Source organism: Athene noctua, chromosome 23, assembly GCF_965140245.1.
Source record: "Athene noctua chromosome 23, bAthNoc1.hap1.1, whole genome shotgun sequence".
NCBI lineage: Eukaryota > Metazoa > Chordata > Aves > Strigiformes > Strigidae > Athene > Athene noctua.
The window spans coordinates 4,690,299-4,715,064 of record NC_134059.1 but is presented as its reverse complement, the minus strand read 5'-3'; the positions used below and the strand labels follow the sequence as shown (position 1 = coordinate 4,715,064).

Here is a 24,766-nt window from a genome sequence, read left to right as displayed (position 1 = left end):
CCCCCACAAACACCCCAGACCCAGGGGGGCTTTGCCACTTGGCACCCCCAGACACCCCCCCTGGATGGGGAGAGGAGAGGGGAAGGGAGGCTGTGAGCAAGCGCTTGCAGGGGGAGGGAAGAGAAGAGCAGGAGAGGACAGAACCACACAGAGGAGCACGGGGAGGCTGGGGACCCCCCGCCACCGCCGCCGGCCAGGCCACACAGGGCTCCCGGCTTATTCCCATCCGTCTCCACAGTCGTGTTTTCACCTTGTTCGACCAAGGAGTCATTACGCTGGGCCGGCGATTGGTTGGCTAAAAATGCCTCCCTAATCTCCACGCTGATCTTTACCCCCCTCCTCCCCATCTGCCGTGACCTTCCTGCCGATGTACAGAGCCAGCCCCAGCGAGAGGCAGCCAGCCCCGCTCCGTCAGCGTCCCCACGTCCCAAAGGTACCGGCCATGCGGCTCCCGACGGATTTGGGGCTGACTCGGCTCCCGGCGAGGCGGGAGGTTGGCGTCGGTGGGTTGGCCGGGGCTTGCCGTGGCAAGGGTTGCCGGCATACGGCGGGTGACAGTGTCCCCAGGTGGCAGATGGGATGCTAGGGGCTCGTGACGGTGCTGAGGTCACCCCAAGTCCTCTCTGGTGGTCCCTGGATGGTGCGTTTGAAATGGGTGTCCCCCCCCAGCCCCGTGCTGGTGGCTGCTTGCTGGGAAATGAAACCTGCTTCAGCAGAGCAGCTCCCTGATCCATTTTAAGCGATTTCCAAACTTCTGCCGGTTTGTGCCACCTGGGGCTCGCTGTTCACCTCGGGTTCCTTAACAAATTTCGGGTTCACCCGTTTTTCCTGGCCTCACAGCATCTCCGGCAGGGTGGGAAGGCAGGGTGGGTCCCTGCCCAGCTGCCTGCACCTCCCGGGGAGCTGGGGTCTGGTGTGAAGCAGCAGCAAGGGGCAGGGGTCTGGCAGGGGTCTGGCAGGGGACAAAGCTTCTGGGGGCTCACAAGACGTGGCACCGTGGGGCTGGTGGGATGTAGCACGCGCCAGCCCTCACACAGACCCGCTCTGCACGCTGTGCCCACCGCACCCATAGCCCAACCAGGCACCCACCGCACCCAGGGCTCCCGGGGGGGCTTCCCAGGGAGGGGTGGGGGGGGTGGGGTGGGGTGGGGGGGGTGATGCTGGCCCCACACACTGACCACAGAGCCAGGGGACGTCCCAGAGCCACGCTCGCCCTGCCAGGCTGGAGGCTGGCACCGCTGGCACACCACCTGCTCTCAGCTCTGGGCGTGGGGTCCCTCCAGCCCCCCGTGGATGTGTAAGGGAGGGCTGGGACCCCAGCCGGGACAGCCTGGGGGGTGGGGGGGCTGACAGCAACCGTGCTCATATTCACCCCCCCACCTCACTGGGACACATTCAGCATTGTCTTACCCAGTGAGAAACAGGCTCCTACCCCAAGCCCTGTGGCCGAAGGGGTTCAGCCTGCACCAGCAGCCTCTGTTCAGCTCCTGGGTGCTCTGGGGGTCACAGCAGAGCCCCCCCAGAGCTCCCTAATCCCGTCAGTTGCAGGGGCACAGCTGGGCACCGCGATGCTGGAGCAGCTGGCAGGGAGCTGAGGCTCTGCAAGATGGTTTAGGCTGAGACTAGGCACTGCCCGGGGGGCTCTGCCGTCCCAGCTGCAGGCAGGGACCAATGCTCACCCCACCCCAGTCCACCTTTGCCCCCAGGGTGTGAGCTCTGGAGGGACACAGGGCAATAAAGCTGTGATTTTTGGGGCTGCACTAGCGTGAGCAGGGTGCTCAGAGGGACCCCTGCCTGCCCTGGGAAGCCAGAGGGAGCAGCGGGGTCCCTGTGGGGTGTGTGGGGCTGAGGGATGCTTGTACCCACCCAGGGGCTGTGCCTGTGTGTTTTGGGGTGCCCAGGCAGAGCTGGAGGCTGTCGCAGCCCCGGGGCAGGAGGGGCTGAGGGATGCGGCATGTCTCAAAGCGCCTGGAGCTGCCTGGTGCCATCCTGGGGCTTTGCTATCATTTTATTGCCTCGTTTCTTCCTCTCTAGGGAAATAGGGATGGAGCTGGGGGGAGGAACCTGCCCCCACAGAGCAGCCTCTGGGATGCTGTGACAACTGCAGCAACCCCCAGGAGAAATGCATCTCCTGGCTCACCCCACAGAGCAGGAGAGCTGCATTTGCCCACCTTGTCCTGCCGTGCTGCCCGCCTCTGCCTGCATCGCCTCTTTGCAGCTCCTGCGCCTGCTTTGGAAATGGCAAAGCAAGGGCTTTGCTAAACGGATTAGAGCTTCCCCGGCAGCCTCTTGGTCTGCTCCTTCTTCCCTCATCCCCTGAACCGCCTTCCCCGGGCAAACCCCATCCCTAAGCCAAATATTTGGACCAAGACCATTGCCACAGCACCACTGGCCTGGCTGGGGGAACGCACCACCAGCCCCAAACAAGGACTTGGTGCCACACTGCGGCTCCCATCACACCTGACCCCAAAACCCCAGCTGAAGGGTCCTTCCCACCTCCTGGGATTTTGTGTTCCCTTTGTAGGAGTTCAGAGAAATCTGGGGAATTCATCAGCCACTGGCTTGGCCTCTGCTGATGGTGCTGACTCTGCCCTGGGGTCTGTACCGATCCATGACCCCCCCCAGCTGCCGCTGGCCCCCTCCTGTTCCACCTCTCCCCTGGGTGCGCGGCCGCCGGAGGGGCTGCAGCAAGATGGGAGCTGGATTTAACTGTAAAAGGATTGAGGAAGACAAGCCTGGGCAGCTGGCAGGCATTGATTTATGACGTGCACAGGGGCAGGGCGAGAAAGGGAAGGGAACATCAGCGTCGGCAAAGTGTGTCTGCGCCGGGGACACGTCCTGCCGCGAGCCACAGACTGGGTTTGGCTCTATATGGGATCCCCCTTGCTGTGTCCCTAATCCTGGTGGTCCCCGTGGCCATACTGGGAGGTGATGCTGGGATGGAGCTGGGCTCCTCCGGCACAGCTCAGCAGGAGGAGGAGACCTGGGGGCAGACTTTGTCCCTGCAGGGCAGCCAGCCTGGCTGGGGTTTGTGCAACACCTTGAAAGCAAACACAGGACCCTGCCGTGCTTCTGCAGATGAGTCTTGACGAAGGAGAAGCTGCATCCAGCCAGCACCTTCCCGGAGGGGCCGAGCCAGCATCTGGCTGCCCTCAGTGTGGCACAGCGTGGGGGGAAGGAGGCAGCAAGGCCCCGGCACTGCCGTTGTGGGCAATACTCATGGGCTCCTCCCAGGCAGCTGCCTGCACCAAGCTCTGTGCAGTTTCCCAGGAAAAATGGAACCTTTATGTCCCATCCCCGGCCCCTTCCCCGGAAGGGCTCGGAGGATGCCCTCAGGGCCGGTTATGAGCAGACAAGAAGGGGATTGTTTTGGTGGGAGCTGGGTTTCTGGCAGCACCTGCCCCGCGCCGGGGCCCTCCACAATGGCTGCCTTTCTGCGTAATCGCTGCAGAGCGGCCAATTATCCTCTGCAGCTAATTAGAGATGCAAAATAGCCCTGCACTTGCATTCTCCCAGCAAGCCCGAGAGGGCTCCTGGGACCAGCGGCACATCCGCGGCGGGGGCACAGCCTCGGCGTGGGGCGAGCGTGGGGGCACTGGCCCCATCCGGCCCCGCAAGCCCCAGCTTATGCCCCCGGCGTCGAGTGGGAGGGGGCAGCAGGAGGCCAGGGATGGGGTTGGGGTGAGCAGGATGCCAGGTTCCCTCTCTGCCCCCATCCCCTTGCAGCCATCCCTGGAGCACCACAGGCCGGGGGCTCTCCCATTGCTCCCAGCACCAGCCAGCTCAGCAGAGAGCACCAGAACTGGGGGCTTTGCCCTGATTTAGGAAATGTATTTTCCTTTTCCTTGCTCAGGAGGCAGGCAGGAGCGAGCCATGCTTGAATATCCCTTTATTGGTGCAAAAGCTGGCACTGGAGGCCGGGTGATGGGCAAAGCAGCTGATAGCTGGGGGCATTTCTCTCCTCTCCTGCCCGCCCCGTCCCGCTGCGCAGGCAGGCTGCTGGCAGCCGCGAGAGCACGGTGTGGGCTCATTTGCTCTGCTTCTCAGTTTGCCGTGGTGCTCAAAGAGCCATAATTTCAGAGCGGCAAGTGGCCCGATAAATCAGGGCTTATTTCCTGCCAATATTGGCCGCTGCTTCCCACAAGGGAACTCATTTTACAGGAGGGGAAATGACTTACCACAGGAAATAGTAAAGCAGTGGGATGGCAAGAGACAGGGAAAAGTTTGTCGTGGTTGAGTTTTTGGTGAAGGAACCCGCTGACACTCATCACGGGAGCCTTGTGCTGCGGAGGCAGGGCTCCTGCCGGCCACCAGCACTGGGCAGCCCGAGCTGCTGGGGAAGGAGATGTGGGTCAGTCCTACCTGCACAGACCACATCTGCCACAAAGCTGGTGGCACTGGGAAACCCCCCCCAAGTCACTGAGGTCCCCCCATCACCCTCCTGGAGAGTGTTTGTCACCCAGTGCTTAATGCCAAGACCATTTTCTCCTCTGCGGCATGAGTCAGGGCAGGAGGCAGCTGGGACAGGCTGGCAGCGCCTGCAGCAACCCTGCGCTGAGAACTGCCAACTCATTGCACGCAGGGATGATCACCCTTTGGTTCCTCTCCCTGAAACACCAACGGGCAAAGATCCCCGCAGGAACCACAGTCCATGCCCGCTCCTGGAGTGCGAGATCTCTTGGGTCTCACACACTGGTGCCAGCTGCAGACAGACATGAAATATTTCGGGGGCCTTTCTGTCCGCGCTGAGGTGGGCAGACACGCTCGGCTGGCACGAAGCTGGATGGAGCCGGAAGGCAGGCAGGACGGAGAGCCCCACCGAGCTTCATTAAGCAGTCGAAGGCGCTCGTTAGGGGAAAGCTGAGCCGGTGCTGGAGGCCGGCAGAGCCTCCCGGGACCGGGTCGCATTCTCCGGGCAACCCGATCCTGGCGGCAGCGGCCTGGCAGCCTCATTACTGCAGCTTCTGCGGGCGGCTTCGGTTACTCGGCTGGAAGCGCTCGTCTCCAGCTGGCTTTTAATTTCCCTGACATCACCCACGAGATGAGGGAAATGCAGGCGCGGTGCATTCGGGCAATTGAGAAGGGGAGAGCCTGTCGCTACCCCCACCCGCATCCTCTGGGCTCCCCGACAGCCCCCCCTGCTCCCCCCCTGGGACCCCCATCCTGGGATAAGCCCCGGTGACCCCACGCACAAGCGCTGGAGCTCAGGAGGAGGCAGATGGCAATGGGGAGGGAGCTGCCCAGCTCCCTGGCCTCAAAGAAGCCTTAGGGGGGTACAGCCCCCATCACCCCCTTCCCCAGCCCCCCTTTCCCAGCCCAGTCCTGCCGGGTGGGAAGGACTGTTTCTGCTTCTCCCGCCAGCCTGTTCCCAGCTGGCACATTTGGCAAGGAGGCAGCACCGGCTGCCTCTCCAAAGGCGTTTTGGGGTGTTTGTTTCAGCAAAAGCTGCAGCTCGGCCCTAAAACCCTCCCTGGGGCCCCTTCCTGGGGCCCATCGAGGTGGCAGAGCGCCTGGGGGAGGAGAGGAGGGAGCTCATTGCTCTGTCCCGTCCTGTGCAGGAGGGCCAAGGACCTAAGGAGCAGCAGGATGAGGACTCCCAGGTTATCCTCACTCACTTTATTGGGGAAAAAGCCTCCCAGCAGCGCAGCCCGAGGGGGAAGGAGCCTGTTTAAGGCCTTAACAGAGTCCTGCAGCGACCGGCAGCGCTGCTGGGGCCGGACACCCACGTGCACCCGACTGCAAAGCTCCTGGCACCCCCCCGCCTGCCCCATCCCTGGCCTGCAGCACCCTATGCAGCGGGGTGGCCCTGTCCGGTGGGTGCTGAGCACCCACCTGGCACCGGGGGCAGATGCCTTGGCGACTGTGCCCTGGGTGAGGGTCTCGGTGGGGCTGGAAGGGGCTGGTAGCAGCGTGGCACCCCAGGGTTGGTGCAGACCCGGGGGGGCAGCAGGGCAAGGAGGAGGAGGAGGAGGAGGGGGGTGGGGGGGTGGGGGGGATGTGTTTATGTCCATCCATCCCCCCCCCCCCCCCCCGGATGATTTTTTGCAACCTTTGCAGGCAGCGGCTCCATCCCCGGTTGCCATGGCAACGGGCGGCTGCAGGCAGGGTGCGCGCCCGCGGCCGTGCGCGCCCCCGCTGCTGCACGGCTGGTGCGGAGCGCAGCGCAGCGCAGCGCAGCCCGCCCGTCCCGGCGGAGCCCCCGGGCCCCCCCGGCCCCCAACCCCCCCCCCGGCCTGGCCCAGGTAAGCGTCAGCCCCTGGCGGGGCTTTCCCGGCGGGGGGGGGGGCAGCCTGGGAAGGGGCAGTTGCTGTCGGGGTCCCCTGTGGGGCTCCGTGGGGCCTTTGCGCGGGTGGAGATGGGGGGTGCGGGGTGCCTGTGTCCCTTGTGGGGATGAGGGAGGGGCGGGGGGGGATACTGGGGAACGACCAAGAGATGCGGGGTGGGTTTGCACCCCCACAGCAGGACACGGTGTCCCCTGAGCCCTTCTGCAAGGCAGGGAGGCCCGGGGGGGACATGACCTTCACCCCCTCCGTGTGTCTGATGGGGTGTCGGGGCAAGGGACACCCCCTCTGTGACGCTGCCTCGCTCCTGGGTTTGTGCCTCAGTTTCCCCAGCTGCAAATGTATTGGGGGACCTGTGCTGCCCATGTCGTCTCTGTCCCCCTGCCCAGATGAGTGCTTCACCCCATCCCTGAAGCCCCTCTCTTTGACATTGTCACCCCAGCTCCCCCCTTGTTCTCTTCCCCCCCATCCCCCTGCTTTCCTACCCCCTCTCTGAGCCCCCTCTGGCTCCAAGTCTCCTTCTCCCACCACAGACAGCTAAAATCCCACTGTCCCTCCGCATCACCCCGCTCCTGGCAGCGCCATTCACCTCCTGCCACCGCCAGCTCCGGGTCCGTCCCGACAAGGTAGAGGGGACAGGACCCCCCCCCACCCCGTGCCAGCGTGTGACACTCTGTTTCCCCCGCTCCCTGCTGTGGAAGTGAGGGGACGGCACTGCCGTACCCTCCACCACCATTGTTTGCTACTTCTTGGTTTAATTGCAAACCTCATCTTGGGATTTCTGCCTAAACCCTGCTCCTTAGGACCACAAAAATCCCTGCTCCAGAGTCCAAGCAGCCTTGTTTACAGCGGCAAGCTCAGGCGACGGGGCTGCAAAAAGCTGCAGAGCTGGGAGGCGAGTTGAAACCCCACAACCTGAGGCTCAGCCCCGTCTCTCTTCCCCAGGCCTGAGCACATGCGTGGGGTTGACAGCCCCGCTCCTGCACCTCGCCGTGGTGCCCATCCACATTCCCGGCACATCCGCTGTACCTGAGCCCGGCTGCAGGCTCCCCCGGAGAGAAACACTTGCGTTATCTGCAAATGCCGTGCATATTTCCAGAAATCTTTGCGCCAGGCTTGTAAAATCCCTGGAAGACTTTGTTGGGTGTCCTGTGCTCTGAGCGGGGTAACTTTGGGGAGCGCTGGAGGAAGGTGAAGGTTTCTGCAGAGCGCACACAAAATGCAAAGCTGTTTGCTGCCAGGGCTTGGGGAAAATGCATCTCTCCTGGCTACTGCAACCTGGCAGCACCCATGGCACAACCCTGGCCAGCGAGGTGGGCATCTCCCGGCCGCACGCAGGCCACATGGCTCCCGGTAATGCTCCAGGGTCACTGAACCTCCTTTGCAAACACCCCGGTTTTGGGGAGCCCATAAACCTGACCTGATAGGGTCTAGCAAGTCCCTCTTGCAGCCAGACCCCCCCCAATCCTCAGAACTGCCCCGGGTCGATGCAGACACCCTGATTGAAACAAGGCGCCTGCCACAGGCACATCCCGCCACAGGATTCACTGGAAAAGTGGCTCCCAGAAGTTTCCCACCGTTGCCTACGTGTCACCTCCAGGGACCCGCTGCCCTCGCAGCCACCTCGTGCACTGCTCGAGCAACCGCGTGCACCGGGTCCAAACCAGCCCCATGGTGCTGCCCTGGCCTAAATCCCACGGAGAAGAACCTGCTGTACAGGGGACACCCGTCCCGTCCTATCTGGCCACAGTCCAGGCCGCGGTTTGACTGTTTGCCCCAGGGCTCCGACCCTGCTCACGTTGCAGCCAGAGGGGCTTTGCCAGGGGATGCAGGACGAGGCCCCGATATGGTTTGCGGCCTGGTGGCACGGAGCTGATGGCTGGGGAAGGGCCCGGGCTCACCTCCCGCCAGCCCATGGGCTTAGTTTGATAATGAGGGGGGAGGACGCGTGTTCAGGCCGCTCACACCCAGCCTGGAGCCCTGGGCTCTGCTCCTGCCTCCTCCTCGCCCAGCGCCTGGTGCGGAGCTGCCAGCGTGAATCAGCAGCACCCGCTTAACCGTTTCCTTGCAGGGTCCACGTTGCGGGGGGACGGTTCAGTCCAGCCCCTCTGCGCCCCCTTGCTCCCTGGGCTGTGCCCCTTGCCCACCCCACGGGAGAATTTCCCTGCCCCAGCCCCGTGGGTTGCAGGGCCCAGCCCTGTGCCGGTGGGAGACCCGCAGCCACCCGGCCGGGTCAAAGCTGAGCAGCAAACCAGACGGCAGCTCCCACAGCTGCAAAGCCTCTTGTGAGGCACATCAGCATCACCGGCTTTGCCCGAGGACCCACCGTCGTGCCGGGGGCATCCCAACTGCCCCCCCGGCCAGAGCGGGACCAGCACGTTGGTACCTGTGGTGGATGCGGCGCTGAGGTCAGGTACCACCAGCAGCCCCTGTGACGGCGCAGCAGCCCCGGAGCTGCCGCGGTGCGGTGGGAGATGCTGCTGCCAGGCTCCCCTGGGCTTCCTCAGCCGTTGCTTTTCCCATTTGTCTTTGCCACGAGTGGTTTTCATGTGGTGATTAGCAGTGCTGCATCCTGGTGGCATTTGGCGCTGCACCCCCCTGACAGATCCTCGGCCAGCCCCATGCTGAGGTAAGGGAGAGCAAATGACCTTCCTTGTGGCCAGAACCCCAAAGCCCAGCCTGACTCCCTCCCCCTAAACCCCTGCACTCATCCTTGGCCTTGTGTGCTTACAAAAGGAGCCAAAACATTGCAACTATTTCACATTGCAGCCTCATGGACAGTTTGATTTGACAGGCCAGGTCAGTCCCAGTGTTTAATTGCAATAAAACTGGCTCAGGCATTTGGGTCCTTTCCAATTGCTGAGCTGCGGCTTTACTGCCTGGAGCCCCCGGGTAAATACAAGCCAACAGCGTCCAGCAAATTACCCTCCTGTCCCCAGCTCACGTGCTTGGGCAAGCAAGGGTCCGCAGCGCCCTCGGCTTGGGTGGCAGCGGCTCCGTGTCGGGGTGCGGCGGCTGCAGAAGGGGTTTGCACCAGGGAAACGTCGTGTTTTGATCGGTGTGTGCTGGGGGTTGGTGTCGGGGAGCTCCCCGCTTGCTCTGATTCCCGCAGGTCGAGCGCAGCTGCCAGCATGGCTGCCCCCTTCCCTGGATGCTTTCACCAATAATTAGTGGCTGACTCCCCCCCAAGCCCCCTTAGCACTCGCACCCCCGCAGCGGGGCTCACGCCAGGCCCTCTCCCCTTCACCGTGAGAGCGTGAGCCTCCCATCGCGGGACGGGGTGGGGACAGGGATGGGGACAGGGCTGGGGGCACAGGCTCGCTCGGTGCTCCGCTCCCCTCCGTGCAGCGCATCCACCACCATCCCGCCTTGGCAAAGGGCTCTTTGCATCAGGACAACCCGCAGCGAGAGGCTCTGCAGACCCTCCTGGCCCCTGGTCCCCCCCTGGATGTGCGAGCAGGCAGGACGGGGATACAAGCAAGCAGCTGCCTGTCCCCTCTGTCACATCCCCATCACCTGCTTTTTGGTTGCAGCAGGGGTGCTGGGGCTAGGGCAACCAAAAAACCTGGAGTCAGAGTAACAGGCCACCCAGATGTGGCCTCTCCCTCGGGCTGGGGCTGGTGCCTGGCACCTCACTGGGGACCCCAGCGTCCAGGATGGGGTACCCCCATCCGACAGCACACCCCGAGGCTGCTGGCACATTTAATGGTGATGTGACAGCAAAGGCAAAGCCCTGGCAAAGGCGAAGGGAGTGGGGAGAGTCACGGCCTGGCTGGCCCGCTCAGGGGACCCGGCTTGTCCCTCTGGCCCTTCCCAGGCCCTGGGGAGCCGTGGGCAGGAGGCAGACAGCCAGCGCTGGCCCAAAGCTCTGCAACCTCTCTGCCAGGGTCAGGGGAGGGCACAACCAGGCTGCCTCTGCCTGCGTGGGCCCAGGGCACTGCCGGTGAGGGCTGGCGGCTGTGGGAGTACGGGCAGCTGCCCGTGCCCGCAGCGTAGGCAGCGCCAGCCCTCTGCATTGCAGCAGCCTCCTGCCTGCGCAGGGTCGGCGGCCGTGTCCCCGGCCCCACGGAGGGCAGAGACCCCCCTACAACACTGGCAGCGGCTGCCCTGTGGGTGAGACGAGCTGTGACAGTGCTCAGCGCCGAGCGGGCTGACAGGGACAGAGATGCAGGGGAGGTGGCTGCTGCGGGAGCAACCCAAGGGCATGTGGGGGCAGAAGCTGGGACAAACTTCACCGTCACTCGATGCCAAACGCTCCGTCGCTTCTCTCCGTCAGCTTCGTCGAAATGTGGGGCTGGGGTGGGGGGGTGAAGTTGAGCCCCCTCGGCTGAGGGTGCCCGCACGGCAGCACGTGGCTGGGGCTGGCAGCTTGCCACGCCGCGGCTCGGCCGCTGGCACTGCGGGCGCCAGGCATCACCGCCCGCCTCCTTGATGCGAAGCGATGGGCTGCGCCGGCGGGGCCGCGGCGGCGGGCACGGGGCTGGCGGCCCAGCGCAGTGGGGGGGCACCCGGGCGTGAGCGTGGGTGCGTGAGGACGGGCATGCATGGAGGGTGCGTGGCGGGAGAGCGGCAACAAGGCAGGAGCGTTAGCTGGGAAGTGATGCAGAGCCAAAAATAACCCCCGGGCTGCGGCTCAAACCAGGTAACGGTGAGGAGCTGCGGCAACCATGGCCCGCAGCACCCCACGGCCTCGGCTGCCGGCGGCTTGGTGGGGGTGGCCGGGGCCACCTGATGTGCCTGTGGGTCCTGGGGTACACCCAGTCATGAGTATGCTCCCTCCCCAGGGTCCCCGTCCTGGCCTTGAGCAGAGCTGGGGCTGTCACCCCAAGGATGCCCTTGCTGTGCCAGCAACAAAACAAAGAGCCAGAGCCCGGAGGCACAAGCAAAGACCCCGGTGCTGAGCGCTGCACCGTGCCCTTGCGGGACCACACGTGGCACCTGGTGGGGTCCCTTGGGGGCTGTGCCACCGGGTGCTCTGCCACAGCCCGTGGGTGCTTTCACGGGTGGGGAGGACGGTGGTCGTGCCGTGGGTGCCAGGCAGGCGTGGGCGCCGCGTGCTGCCGGCTGCAGGGAGACGGTGCTGGCTGCGCTGCGCACCGCCGCGGTCCCCCATCCATCTGCGTCTCGGTGGCTGAGCGAGGGACAGTCACGCGTTTATTTTTAACCGGCTGGGGAGGGCGGCGGGGATTGGTGCCTCCCTGGTTATATCACTAAATCCCTGCCAGGCCCTGTTAGTTCCAGCACAGCGAGCCTTGTGCCGTGCTCCAGTAACTGTTTCAGCCCCCCATCCTCCTGGCCTGGCCCATGGGCTCCTTGGGGCCAGCTGTGCGCACAGCTGGAGAGCGTGGACACGCTCCAGCTGTTCCCCACGGGTGGGCACCAGGACACCAGGGCCCCCTGCCCTCCCACCCCGTTGCCCTCTCCCAGGTGCGGGGTGGGAGGCAGGCAGCCAGGTCTCCATCTCCCCGGGTGAAGTGGCGGTGCACAGGGACCACATCCTGCTCCTGCAGCCCTTTTGGGGACATAGCAGGAGGAAACTTGGGCAGTTCGTGGCCACTTTGTCCCCATCCCAGTGGCAGATGCCATGTGGGACAGGCCCAGCGCTTGCCTGTGGAAGCACTGTCTGGATCCGGGGCAGGATGGGGGTGACAAGGATGCTCGTGGCTGTTGTGGTTCCCTCTCCATCCCCCTTTGATGCCACCCACCAGCCCCTGGCTCCAGGCCCAGCTGTGGCTCTCAGCAAAGCGGCAAAGGGTTAAGCCATGCAGCGAGGCCACGTGATGTTCCGGGGATGCCGTTTTTCTGAAGATCAGGACGGATTAGGGTAGAATATCAGGACAAGAATTTCTTCGGGCGGTGCATCCCCCCCACACCCCGCCAGCCCTGACATGGCCTCTCCCCCCACACCGTGGCTCCCCAGGGATGGGTGGTGCTGAGCCAGGCCCCTGGCCGGTGAGCTCCCCCCTGTGCTGCTCCCCACGATTCCCCCTCCCAGCACAGCCAGCTCGGGGGGGGGGTTGGTTGGCACCAAGCGGATGGCGCGTGGCAGGCACGGGAGGGTTCTGTGGGTCCGGAGCTCGAGTGGGCACCGTCCCCATCCCCTGCAGCCTTGTCCCGTGGTGCTGCGGACAGGAGGGATGAGGGTCCCTTGCACACCCCCCTGCCGTGACTCCCCCCTCTTCTCCCCTCAGTGCATGAGGCTGGTGTTTGCCCAAGAGCCCCCCAGTGCCCGCACTGACGCCCAAGGCAGCGCCGGGAGCCATGTCGGGTTCCTACGACGAGACGGCAGCAGCCGTGGAGGAAACAACCGACAGCTTCTGGGAGGTGAGTCCCGTCCGCGCTCTCCTCCCGCGGGGCCCCCGCCACTGTCACTGCACCCCAGGGTGTCCCCCAGGCTGGGGGGACGGTGCTGCCCTCCCCTCCTGCAGCGAGCCCTGCCTGTGGGCATCCTCACTGCGGTGACTCGGGTGTCTGAGCCAGCTCTGCTGAAGGTCTCACCCTTGGCTGTCCCTGAGGAGTGCAGAGTGATGGAGGGGACCGAAAGGAGTTGGGGTTGAGCAGTCCCAAAGCAAAAGCTCCATCCCTACACCCCCAAAGTGGCCAGTGCTCCCCTCATCCCCACTCCAGGCCAGTTGGGGCTGAGCTGGGCAGCCCGGCCACAGCTCCCACACCTGCCTGTCCCTGTCCCCGTCCCCGTCCCCCTCCCAGGTGGGGAACTACAAGCGCACAGTGAAGCGGATCGACGACGGGCACAGGCTCTGCAATGATCTCATGAACTGCGTGCACGAGCGGGCCAAGATCGAGAAGTCCTACGCCCAGCAGCTCACCGACTGGTCCAAGCGGTGGAGGCAGCTCATCGAGAAAGGTACCATGGCTTCCCCAGGGGGAGGCTCCCCCCAGCACGGCTGGGTCCCACGGGTCCCTGTGCACCATCACAACTTCACCTGGTAGATGAGGAGGGGGTAAGGACTGAGGAGTGACACTCGGCTGTCCCCTCTGCCCCCCCAGGTCCCCAGTACGGCAGCCTGGAGAAGGCGTGGGGTGCCATCATGACGGAGGCGGACAAGGTGAGCGAGCTGCACCAGGACGTGAAGAACAGCCTGCTGAACGACGACTTCGAGAAGGTCAAGAACTGGCAAAAGGACGCCTACCACAAGCAGATCATGGGAGGCTTCAAGGAGGCCAAGGAGGCTGAGGACGGCTTCCGGAAAGCCCAGAAGCCCTGGGCCAAGAAGCTCAAGGAGGTGAGATGAGAAGCACAGCATGTCCTGGGACACCCACACCATCTCCCAGCTCCAGCTCTGAGTGCCCAGGCCAGGCTGGGAGAGCTGGATGGCACATCCCTGCAGGCAGAGGGATGGGCAGGGGGCTCTGACTGCTGCTCTGATGTCCCTTCTCTCTTCTCACCACAGCTGGAGACAGCCAAGAAAGCCTACCACCTGGCATGCAAGGAGGAGAAGCTGGCGATGACCCGGGAAGCCAACAGCAAGGCAGAGCAGTCCAACACCCCCGAGCAGCAGAAGAAACTCCAGGACAAAGTGGAAAAGTGCAAGCAAGATGTGCAAAAGGTGCAAGCTGCTGCCCTGCTCTGGGCTCACGGGGCATCGGGCAGGGAAAACCAGCAGAAATGGCTACCACACCCATTTTCCTGCTCTTCATTCCCATTTTCCCATCCCTATGCTCCTGTAGAAGGATGAGGACTTGCAGGCAGTTCTCAGGGGAGGGTGAGCAGGGCAGAGATTTACCCCTCATACTGTGACAAAATCTCTCTGGCAACCAGACTGATTTTGCCCACAGAGGCTCTTGGCTCAGTCTGGGCTCCCCAGCGTGGTGGTCCACAAACCAGACCCTCTCAGCACTCAGAAAGGGCCTCTGAGGTGCTCAGGGTGTAACCAGGGTACCCTCCTGCACCTTTGCAGACTCAGGAGAAGTACGAGAAGGTGCTGGATGAGCTGAACAAGTGCACCCCGCAGTACATCGAGAGCATGGAGCAGGTCTTTGAGCAGTGCCAGCAGTTTGAGGAGAAGAGGCTCAACTTCCTCAAGGAAGTGCTCCTGGACATCAAGAGGCACCTGAACCTGGCCGAGAGCAGCAGGTAGGTGCCTCCTGCACTGGCTGGGCAGGAAGTGCCCACGCAAGGTCCCCTCGTGCTGCCTGCAAAGCAAACCAAGCCCTGAAGGGACCGAGTGCTTCCAGGACAACCCCATTGTGTTTCTGGCCAACACAATGGTCACTAAGAGGTATCAGAGGGGCAGGAGGGCTGTGCAGGAGCCTGGCGGCCTCCAGTGCCTCATAGGAGTGACACAACCTGGGCACATCCCCGTCCTGTCCCATCCCTGGGGCACCCCACCGTGGTCCAGCCCCACCCACAACACCCCGACCCACGTCTCTCCCTGCAGCTACGCCAACGTCTACCGGGAGCTGGAACAAACCATCCGCCTCTCGGATGCGCAGGAGGATCTCCGGTGGTTCCGCAGCTCCAGCGGCCCTGGGATGCCCATGAACTGGCCCCAGTTTGAGGTGAGGCTGGGCACCCTAGTTAGAGTGCTGGCAGCCCCACCGGGCAGCCGGACACTCAGGGACTGGGTGCTTTGTGCTTGCAGGAGTGGAACCCCGACCTGACACACACGATAACACGGAAGGAGAAGCAGAAGAAGGGCGAGGGGGTGACCCTGACCAACGCCAGCAGCGCGGGCGAGACGGGGGCACCGGCGGGCGAGCGTGGGAGGTGAGGGCCAGCGGGGAGAGCAGATGCCACGGGAAAGGCATGGCGTTTGCCTGTGCAAACATTGCCAGTGCTCTGGGGACACACAAGGGGACGTGGGATGTCCTGGGTGACAGCCACTGCTCTTCTCTGTCCTCCTCCACGTCTTGCTGGCCTGTCATTAGCGGGGGGGCCTGCTTGCCACAGCCCCCACTCTCCTGTAACCTTGGGAAAGCCGCAGCAGCCTCCCGGGTGCCAGTGGCACACGGTGCCCACCCACCCCACCACCCCCCTGCCCGCTCTGATGGCTTCTCTCCCTCCTTCCCCCCACTCCAGCGTGAGCAGCCACGACCGTGGGCAGACTTACAGTGCCGAGTGGTCCGACGACGAAGGCAGCAACTCCTTCAACACCAGCGAGGCCAATGGAGGCACCAACCCCTTCGACGAGGAGTCAGCAGGGAAGGGCGTGCGGGTGCGGGCTCTGTACGACTACGACGGGCAGGAGCAGGACGAGCTCAGCTTCAAAGCAGGTACGGTCCGTCGCTGATGCTGGGTCAGCCAGGGCTCATGTGCTGGAGCTGCAGGTCCCCCGTGTTTTGATGTGAAATCCCTCAAATAATTTCTGTTATCCCAGCCCTTCAAAAAGCTGAACTGGTAGAAAGGGGAAGGCACAAACTGAGCCCAAAGCCGGGTGGGACCAGAGAGCTGGTGGGACAGGGCACAGGAGGCCTCATGGGTCACCCCTTGCCTTTCTACCCTACAAACCAGCGTGTTCAGGATCAGCCCTAGAAACCCCCAGCAGCCCCATCCAGGGGAGAAACAGGGTGGTAGAAGAAGTTTCATCACCTGAAACAAGCTCTCCCCTTCCCACCTTCCTCTCCAGGTGATGAACTAACCAAACTCGGTGAAGAAGACGAGCAAGGATGGTGCAAAGGGCGCTTGGACAACGGGCAGCTAGGTCTCTACCCCGCCAACTACGTGGAGGCAATCTAAGTCTTGTGGTGTGCTCCTCGTTTGCGTCAGCAGATAAATCCACCCTCCATTGTCTCCATCTCTCCACCAGCCAACCAGCCATTTTGCCGTCTGGTCCTCCACTCCTCACAGTTAGAGATTCAGACATATTTTCCGACCAAGCTTTTATTTTTTTAAGAGTTGTCTCCGAAGAGTATTTTGCATAGTCGCTTACTTCTTCTTCCAAGATAACGTGAAGCGAAAGATGACGTCGTTCGTTCGTCTACATTAGTTGATTCTTTTTCCGAGCGAAAAGCTGATACCTCAAGATCTTAAAGCCCAACCAGTGAGAGCTCCTGATTGGTTGGTTTTTAAAGATACTGAAATCATGAGCCGCCTTCTGATTGGCTGGAACTGTTCTGAAATGCACGGCACTGAAGCTCCTGGGACCAATCAAATTCATCTCAAAAAAACAAGAGGGATTGGCGTCCGACTCCATTTTTCTCGTGTTTCCATGTTCTTCTCCCTGGTTCATCCTCCCTCCCCAAATGAAGGGGACGAGTGTCCCCTCCTGCCCTGCAGCCACCCAGCCCCATCTGCGAGCAGGTTCCTGCTCCCGGGCAGGGCTGGTGGCAGATTGATGCCCAGGTGAGGTGGGACCAGCCCTGCCATGGAGCTTGGTGGCATCTCCTCAGCTTCCTCCTCCTCCTCTTCCTCATGTCCCGGCTGTCAACATGTCTGGAGCGGGCGGAGGCTCCCGAGCTGATGCCCCACGTTTGCTGCAGGGAGCAGCATCGCCCTTGCGAGGGCAGTTACCCAGCGCACACCAGATCCAGGGTGAGGTGGCCCTCCAGTGCTGTTGGGGGAAGGACCCACCGCAGCCCGATGCAGCTGGAAGCATCTTCATGCCCAGTCTGGGATGCTGCTGGGGTCAGACCCCATCCAACTCCCTGAAGAGAGGCAGGAGCAGAGCAGGGTGGGGGGATAAGCAACGTCCAGCCTCGCAGGGTGCCGGCAGGAGCTGCAGCCAGCCGGAGGATGAGGAGGGCTTGGTGCAGGCAGCAACTGCCTGGCAAAGACGGCTGAAAACAGGGCGTCAAAGCAGGGCAATGGCCACAGGCTTTGCCCTTTGCTTTTCCCCCCAAGGGGCTCTACCCCTCCTGCCCTTGAGCTCTGCAACTGGCTGCAGCGTGGGTGGGACCCCCCTCAGCACCCACCATGGTCACCCCGACCCATCCCAAGCTCTTCCCTACAGATCACCTCTCATTTTTTTCCATACCATCACGCTCAGCAGCATTGATGCCATCATCTTCCCACACGCTCCTCTCCTGCCCCCTCCGTTGGTTTGTGAATTTTTTGGCCCCAGGGATCAAGTGTTCTCGCGGAGGCAGGAGACGCACCATGTGCTGGGCACGGTGGGCGAGAGCCACCCGGCCCCCACATCCCCTGCCAGGTATGCAAATGGGAAAAAAAAAAAAACCAACCACAAAGTCAGAAAAAAACCCAACCAACCACCTGTCTCAGCAATGCACCCCGGTTTTTTGTACATTGATTGTGTAATTTAAGAAGTATATATATAATATATATATATATATCGTGATTGTATTACCGTGGATACAACAACAAAAAGCAGCAAGTGAAAATAACTGAGCTCTGTAAGCGTCCTTCGGGTTTGGGTCCTCGTTTGCCTCCGTGCGCCGGTCTCACCCCCCCGGGGAGGCAGCTGTTGGGGTTACAGACCCCCCCTGTCTGGGGCGAGTGCTTGAGCCCCCCGTGCCCCCGGGAGCCACAGCTGCAGCCACTGCGCCCCCAGGCAGGGACACCCCCGCACTGAGCCTTTGGGGTGCAGCAGGATGGGGGGGCTCAGATGCATTTCTGGGGTCCTGGGGGACAAGGAGGGTGCAGAGTCGGGGAGCAGCCGCTGCCTTTGGGAACTCCTGTGCCAAGGTGCCAGGCAAAGCCTTGCGAAGCCCAGCATAAAGCAGATTTTGGAGCCGCTCCCGGCACCAGCAAAAGCAGCAGCCCCTGATCCCAGCACTCCCAGTACCCTGGGCGGGAGGGAACCCCCACCATGGTGTGTGGATGCTGCCTGCGAGCCTTGGAACCTTGTGGGAAAAACAACGTGCAGGTCGCCCACCCCTCACCCCTGCCCAGAGAGGCGAGACAGCCCCAGGACGGGGCAGCAGCCGAGGGGGACAGGGCAGAGGGAGTGGGACCCTTCGGAGCGTGGGGGGCACTCCCTGGGCTCCCAGTGGGGATAGGGCAGAGAAAATGGATTTATTTCCCCTTATTTAAGGGCTGAAGCTGCAACGGGTTTGGGGAGACACCCCGGCTGTGAGCCCCGTGGTGCCGGCGGCCCGTCCCGCTGCAGGGGGCATCTGCTGGGTCAGGTCCCCCCATCGCTGGGGCCGCTGTGTCCCCGCGTGCACCCTCCCTGGCTGGCAGCAGCTGTCCCCACCGCTCAGCCCCCTTCCTGCCCCCCATCCCCGCGGGGACACGCAACCCTCACCCGCCCCGCCAAAGGCCCCGCGAGAGGGACACGAGAGGGCCAGCACCCCCAGCCCACCCTCCTGGTGCTCCCCGTGCCATCTGTGGGAGCATTGGTCACACACAGGAAATCACAAGACACATTTTGATTCTTTTTCCCCCCCCCCCAGGTTTTTTTTTTTTTTCCCCCTTTCCAGAGGCTAAGGCAGTTTTCGTCCTTCCCCTGCTCCTCTCCTCCCTCCAGCCACCTTCCATCCCTCCAGCTGAGATGCTTGCAAGGCTGGCCGGAGTGCATCCGCTCCTCTCCCGTGTAAACAGTACGAGACAGGCAGAACAAAAAGGAAAAGGCAGGAGCCGTGACAGGCAGCTATTTTAAGTTAAAAAAAAAAAATAAAAATCAATCAACAACCAGGTGTTTTTTTCCTTTTAAACTTCCACAAAGCATCTCATGGGTACCTGGGCCATCTGTCTACCCTCAACATTTGAACCTAAACCACAACTTGCTGCCAGCCAAAACCAAAAAGCAAATAAACAAATAAAAAAATTATAATATAAAAGATCAACATCGCCAGGTAACTTGGACTCTCGTGAAATGTGTAGTTTAAGCAATCCCCAGTTTTCCGTCCCAGTCCGGGCTCAGGGGGTTGCATTTCAGATTTTCTGTCCAGGGGGAAATGGCAGAGCTGCCATCTCCCTTTTCCCAAACTCAGGAATTAGGCAGTCCAAATAAAATCCAAATCAAGGGAGTTGCCCCATACCAAGCCAAGGACCTGGGGGCTCCAGGGGGCTCTGGGTGTCCCCGTGCCCAGAGATCCAGCTCAGGGGTCCAGCTCCAGCCCTGTGCCCGCGTTTTACAGCTGCTCCCTTTGCAAAATGCCCGTTTTCAGCCCCAAATCCCTGTGGAGCGGAGAAGCCGAGTGTGTCCTGGAGTGAGAAGCAAAGGTGGGGTGAGCCTGTCCCAGGGGGGTGCCCGTGGTCCCTGGGGTGCAGTTACCTCGCGCCCAGCCCCCCCGGCAGGCAGCACCCTTGGGTGCTGCGGTGCTGCCGGTGCCAGGCTGCTCCCGCGCGGGTCGGGTCAGCGCGGGCCCAGCTGTGGGTGCCCTTGTCCCTTCGGGTGCCATTGTCCCCGCGGGTGCCATTGTCCCAGCTCATGCCCAGGCTTTGTCCTCCCTGAACAATGGCCGGAGCGAAGCCACTCGCAGCCAGCACCGGGGAGGGAGGGGAGAAAGGAGGGACGATCCCAGCTACCGTCCCTCCCAAAATTCAGGCAGCCCCTTTCTTTGCATCAGAGCGTTGAGGTGCCCCCCACCACACTGCCCCTCACCCTGAACAGGGCTGAGGGCCAGGAGCTGCTTGTTGGGGTAAATCCAGAGCAGCTCCACCGCAGCACACAGGGTCACTCCTGATGGGCACTGAGGGCAGCCAGTCCTGCAGCCACGCTGGTGGCATGGGGACGGGATCTGGCTGGAGGGGAGTGTGACCCCGATGGTGTCGGGTCCCCCCCGAAGCAGCCCCGGGGCATGATGTCACAGGGATATTACGGTCTCCTGCTGGGATATGCCCTTGGCCCCTGTGTCCTGACAATGCCCTGGGACTGCAGGGTGAGAGGACAATCTGCTGGGGGGAAAGAGACGTGGGGGCAGGACTCCTGCTCCTCCCCTGGGTGACCCCAGCTGCTCTCCCACCTTCAATCCCTGCCAAAGGGCACCAAGGTTGTGGGGAGCCCCGTGACAGCCACAGATCCATCTGTCTTTATCCCACCCCAGCCAACCCCACGCCTCTTCCACCAGCCCCAAAGTCCGTGCCCACCCTCCCCTGGGAGCGCTCGCGGGGGACGAGGGCTCTGCACAGTTCTCGCCCCGCACCGGGGCACACCAGTGATGGTCCCTTAGCTGGGGGCTCATCCCTCCCCCTGCGAGGTTAGGGGGTGACAGGGGGGGTCCCATGGTCCGTGGCCAGCAGCTCCTGGGATGGATGAGCCTCCCGGCACCCCGGCCTCGGTCCTTAGTGCTGGAAGAGGGTTTCTGGGGCTGGGAGGCAGAGGGAGGTGGCGAAGGTCCCCTGTCCCTCCCGAGGCTCAGCCTGTCCCACCGGCGCCGCTCAGACGGGGTGGACGAACTGGTAGACGAGGCGCTGGGAGATGTCGGGTTTCCGGATGATTCCTTTCTTGTAATACTGCCGGATGGAGCGGCTCAGCTTGTCGTAGTTCATGGCCGGGCGGTTCTTCCGGATGCCCCACAGACGGGCCACTTGTGCCGAGTCCTCGATCTTGAAGATGCCTGGGAGGGGAACAGGGCATGGGGGGTTGGTTACCACCTGGCCTGCCCCCCCAGCACCCACCCCGGGGCTGCCAGAGCACCTGCCCACCCACCCACCTTTCTCCTTGTTGAGCCAGCGGATGAAGCGACCGTAGTTGTGGGGCTTCAGCAGCAGCTCTTTGAGGAACTGCCAGAGGTGGATGGGTTGGCCGGTGCAGGATGAGTCCACCTCGCTGTCCGCCCAGCTGGCGTCACCTCCTGCCACGGGAAGGGGTGGGGATGGGTGAGATGGGGGCGGGGAGAGACCTCTCTGCTTTGCACCACCCTGAGGACCCGCATGAGTCCTAATCTGGGAAATCCCAGCCTGTGGGTCTCTGGAGGCTCAGCCCAGGCACTGGTTTCGGAAGCACCGCTTTGTCCTCCCCATCTTGGAGCAGGGAAAACAGCTCGGTCCTGCCCTTGCACAGCCCCGCGGGGATGCACAGGGTGTGGGACGGGGCCGGCGAGGGACCATTTCCCCTTCACTGCACCTTGCAGACAGTCCAGGGCAGAAGGAGTGCCACCCCACGGATGCTGCTGCTGCAGCCGCTCCAACGCATCAGATAATTGCAATTAAGCAGGGAGTGACCTCTCAAATACCCGGATCTGTCTGAGGCAGCAGTGAGGCCAGTGGAGCTGAGCCCGTGCAGAACTCACCACAGTATCTCACATCTCCTGGGGTGGCTTTTTCCTTCATCCAGGCAGCTGGAAGGGAGGAGAGAGTGTTCAGAGGGGCATGTCCCGCTGCACAGCATCACCCACCCTCCCCAGCTCCCCCCCGGTCCCCAGCACCTACCAGATTTCCAGATGTCGAGGTGGGCGTGCAGGATGTCACCGCAGGTGGGCGAGCGCTGGCAGAACTGCTCCTCGGACATGGCACACAGGTCCTTCCCCGACAGCTCCTGGAAGGACTTCCCGATCTGCGGCAGCCGGTACTGGTGCTCCGTCCACAAGATCCACTTCTGCACGTTGCCGGGGCTCCAGTCCGTGGGGTCTGGAGGCAGAGGGTGAGTGTGGCCAGAGACAGCCCAGGCAAAGCCCGGGGAAACTCACAGGATCACTCAGGTTGGAAAAGCCCCTCGGGATCATCGAATCCAACCCTCAGGCCGACTCTACAAAGTTCTCCCCTAGCCCACATCCCCCCACAGCTCATCCCAACGGCCCTGAAACCCCCCCAGGGATGGGGACTCCCCCCTCCCTGGGCAGCCTGTGCCACTCTCTGACCAAACACCCCATGGCAGCCCCAGGGAACCATCCCCACCTGCCCTGGTACGGCATCACCCACCAGGGTGGGACCACCCTGCTCTCAGCCTGCCCTGGTGCCCCGGGGACAGGACCACCCCCTCGCCACCTCCTTCGCTTTGTGGTGCCTCATCCAGGCGTTTGGAGCCCCGCTGGCTCCCTGCCCCATCCTGGGTGACACCAAATGCTTCAAGATTGTGGGTGGCAGAGCCTACATAAACCCAAGCACACCCTGAGACTTCTTGTGTCACAGCAGCGATGCCCTGTGGCAGCAATACCTCAGGGAACTCAGTTCTCAGCTCTCCTGCTCCCCTTACACCCAACCTCCTGGCCAGCTCGGGCAACGTCCGCTGGCTCCAGGCTGTCCCCAGCCCCACACGCTCATCCGCCTGTTCCTAATGTCCCAGGGAAAATGGGGTAGAGAAAAGGATAATAGAAGTCCCGCTGTCTGCTCCTTGCTACCGCGCACCCTCCCCAAGGTGTGTGCAAGGCTGAAAAGCACCTCGATAATGATGCCCAGGGAGGGGAAGGGACCCCCAGCTCAGGGGAGGGGATGGGATCAGCATCGTGTCGCTGTGTCCCTGCACCTCTGAGCTGGGGGACACCGACACCCCACACCCAGCACAGGGCTCTGTGTAAAGCCTTGCTAACCCCTGCCTCAGCTTACCTCCGAGCCAGCGGAGGGTTCTACCAGCCGGAGGGGTATTTTTCTGGCACGCCTGGGTGTTAGCAAACAGCCGTGCCCAGGAGCGATGCCCGGCGGGACCCAGGCAGCAGCCGCGCTCCCCCAAACCCCAGCGCCTGGTTGCAAACCCCCGGGCTGCAGCAGGGCTTTAGCCCCCCACACCGACACATCCCTCCCTCGCTGCACCCCATGGCGGGGCCGGCCCTGCCTGCAGCCCCCCGGGGAGGGCTGGGCCGGGGGTGGGCACCCACCTGCGGCGATGTTGAGGAGCTTGCAGGCGGTCTCGATGTCCTTCAGCACTTCGCCCACCACCATGCTCTGTACCTGCTCCAGCGAGTGCTCCTCCAGGTGCAGGCTGGCCTGCAGGTCCCCCTCGGCCCCCAGCCCCAAGCCCTGGCTGTCGATGATGGGACATTGCTCCGGCTCCTTCTGTGCCTCCCCTCGCCCCCCCTGGGCATTGCTTTGGGACGGTTCCCCCATGCTCTTGGTGGCCCAGGCGATGTCCTCCGAGTAGAGCATGTCGAAGTAGTGCAGGCAGAAAGCAGGCAGGGGCTGCTCGGGGGTGGCGGGGGGGCTGGGGCTATCCGGGCAGCCCCAGCTCCAGGTATCGGGGTCCTGGGGGGGGGGCAGCAGGGCAGCGTCTGGCCGGGCGAGGCGGCTGGGGGGCAGAGCGGTCAGCCCGGGGCTGGCACTGCCCATCCCTCTGCTCAGCGCCGGCTCCAAACCTGCGGGGAGAGGAGGAGAGGAGAAGAGGAGAGGAGAGGCTCGCCCCGGCACCGATTCCGGCCTTCCCACCCAGCGGCCAGGCACAAAGGGAGGAACTAAGCCTGTTACAGGGGGAAAAAACCTCCAAAGAGACCCACGGCACCCCGCGAGCCCCTGGATAAATGCAGGCTCGGGGTCAGCCATGGGGCTGGGGGGGCTGTCCTGATTTTAGGAGGACCAGCCGCAGCAGCCAGCAGGAAGAAGGAGCCCAAGGGGCAAGCAGGTCCCAACCACCACAGCTTTTTAGGGTCTTCCCCTGAGTTGCACCCCAGGTTGGCAGCAGTTCAGTCCCAGCGGGTGCTGAATGCCCTTGCAGGAGGCAGTGGGGCACGCTGGGGGATGCCCGTGGGCATCAAAGGATGCCTAAACCGCTCAGGCATGTTTCTGTTCATGGAAAAAATCACCTGCTGCTTTCAGCCGAGGATGCCCCAGCACAACAGCACCCAAAGCTGGCTGCTCCAAGCCAGGGACCAGGCCCAGCACTGCAGCACCCGGTTCTGGGCCACTCTGCCAACCCCCCGGACAAGAACTTTGCTTTTACTCTCTTGCAAGGAAAACTACCCAAAACCCTGTCCCCATCTGTCTCTGGTATGCGGGGAGTCTTGGAGGCCGTGCAGAAGAGGATGAGCCTGCTGAATTTCCATGGCAACACCAGGGAACGGCTCCATCCGTGGAGAAACCTCCCCAAGAGCCATCCTGAGGCTTTGGGATGAGAAAGCCCCTGCCAGGGGAGAGGCTGGCAATGGGCACCGCCAGGGCACTGCCGAGATCCTTGCCTGCCTCCGGCATTGCTTTTTACAGAAGAAAAAAAAAAAAAAAATCCAGCCCAAATTGGTGATTTAAAAGCAGAAAAAGTAGCAGCTTTTGCAAAGGGATCCTGCAATAAAAAAAGGAACAGGCAAAGCCTCAACCAACCCCAAACTCCACTAAAGAAACCAGGCAGCGCCCTAAGGGGAATGGGGGACAGTGTCCAGGGAAAGGGGATGCTCTGTTTGCTCTAAATCCAAGCTTGGGGGAAAAAAGGGCTTAAAAGACTAAAGAGGAAAAGACTCCATCGGGTTCCTCGGGGCAGAACGCATCCCTTGAGCGTGGGAGCCAGGCAGCCAGCTTAGGAGGGACACGAGTGAGCGTCCCCCCAGCTCTGCTGTGCCACACGCTGCTCAGCTCCACGCTGCTGGGCCCGGCTCTGCTCCCCGCGGCGTGGCAAGTCACCAAATGTCATTAGCAGCCGTGTGCCGCGGCCCCGTTAACCACAGTGGTACCGACGGGGAGCACTTCCCATGTCCCACCCCCAGGGATACGAGTTAATGTAGTCGCTGAGGATTTTAATGCCCCCAGAAATATGGGTTTTGAA

General features: G+C 62.6%; 2 protein-coding genes across 2 annotated transcripts; one reads left to right on the top strand and one right to left on the bottom strand.

Moving 5' to 3' along the window:
* Nucleotides 1–312: 312 nt before the first annotated feature.
* PACSIN1 (protein kinase C and casein kinase substrate in neurons 1) lies at nt 313–17,452 on the top strand. The gene is made up of 10 exons (XM_074925470.1): nt 313–433; nt 12,473–12,605; nt 12,990–13,146; nt 13,290–13,525; nt 13,694–13,849; nt 14,201–14,376; nt 14,681–14,801; nt 14,885–15,009; nt 15,322–15,515; nt 15,869–17,452. Exons 2-10 carry the CDS (start codon nt 12,543–12,545, stop codon nt 15,976–15,978), a joined length of 1,338 nt encoding a protein of 445 aa, XP_074781571.1. The 5' UTR covers nt 313–433; nt 12,473–12,542; the 3' UTR covers nt 15,979–17,452.
* Nucleotides 17,453–20,296: 2,844 nt separating this feature from the next.
* SPDEF (SAM pointed domain containing ETS transcription factor) lies at nt 20,297–23,346 on the bottom strand. Its single transcript, XM_074925651.1, has 5 exons — nt 22,899–23,346; nt 21,517–21,714; nt 21,378–21,425; nt 20,799–20,939; nt 20,297–20,702 (listed from the first exon to the last, which is right to left on the bottom strand). The coding sequence occupies exons 1-5, from the start codon at nt 23,344–23,346 to the stop codon at nt 20,524–20,526; spliced, it is 1,014 nt and encodes a 337-aa protein (XP_074781752.1). The 3' UTR covers nt 20,297–20,523.
* Nucleotides 23,347–24,766: the final 1,420 nt, after the last annotated feature.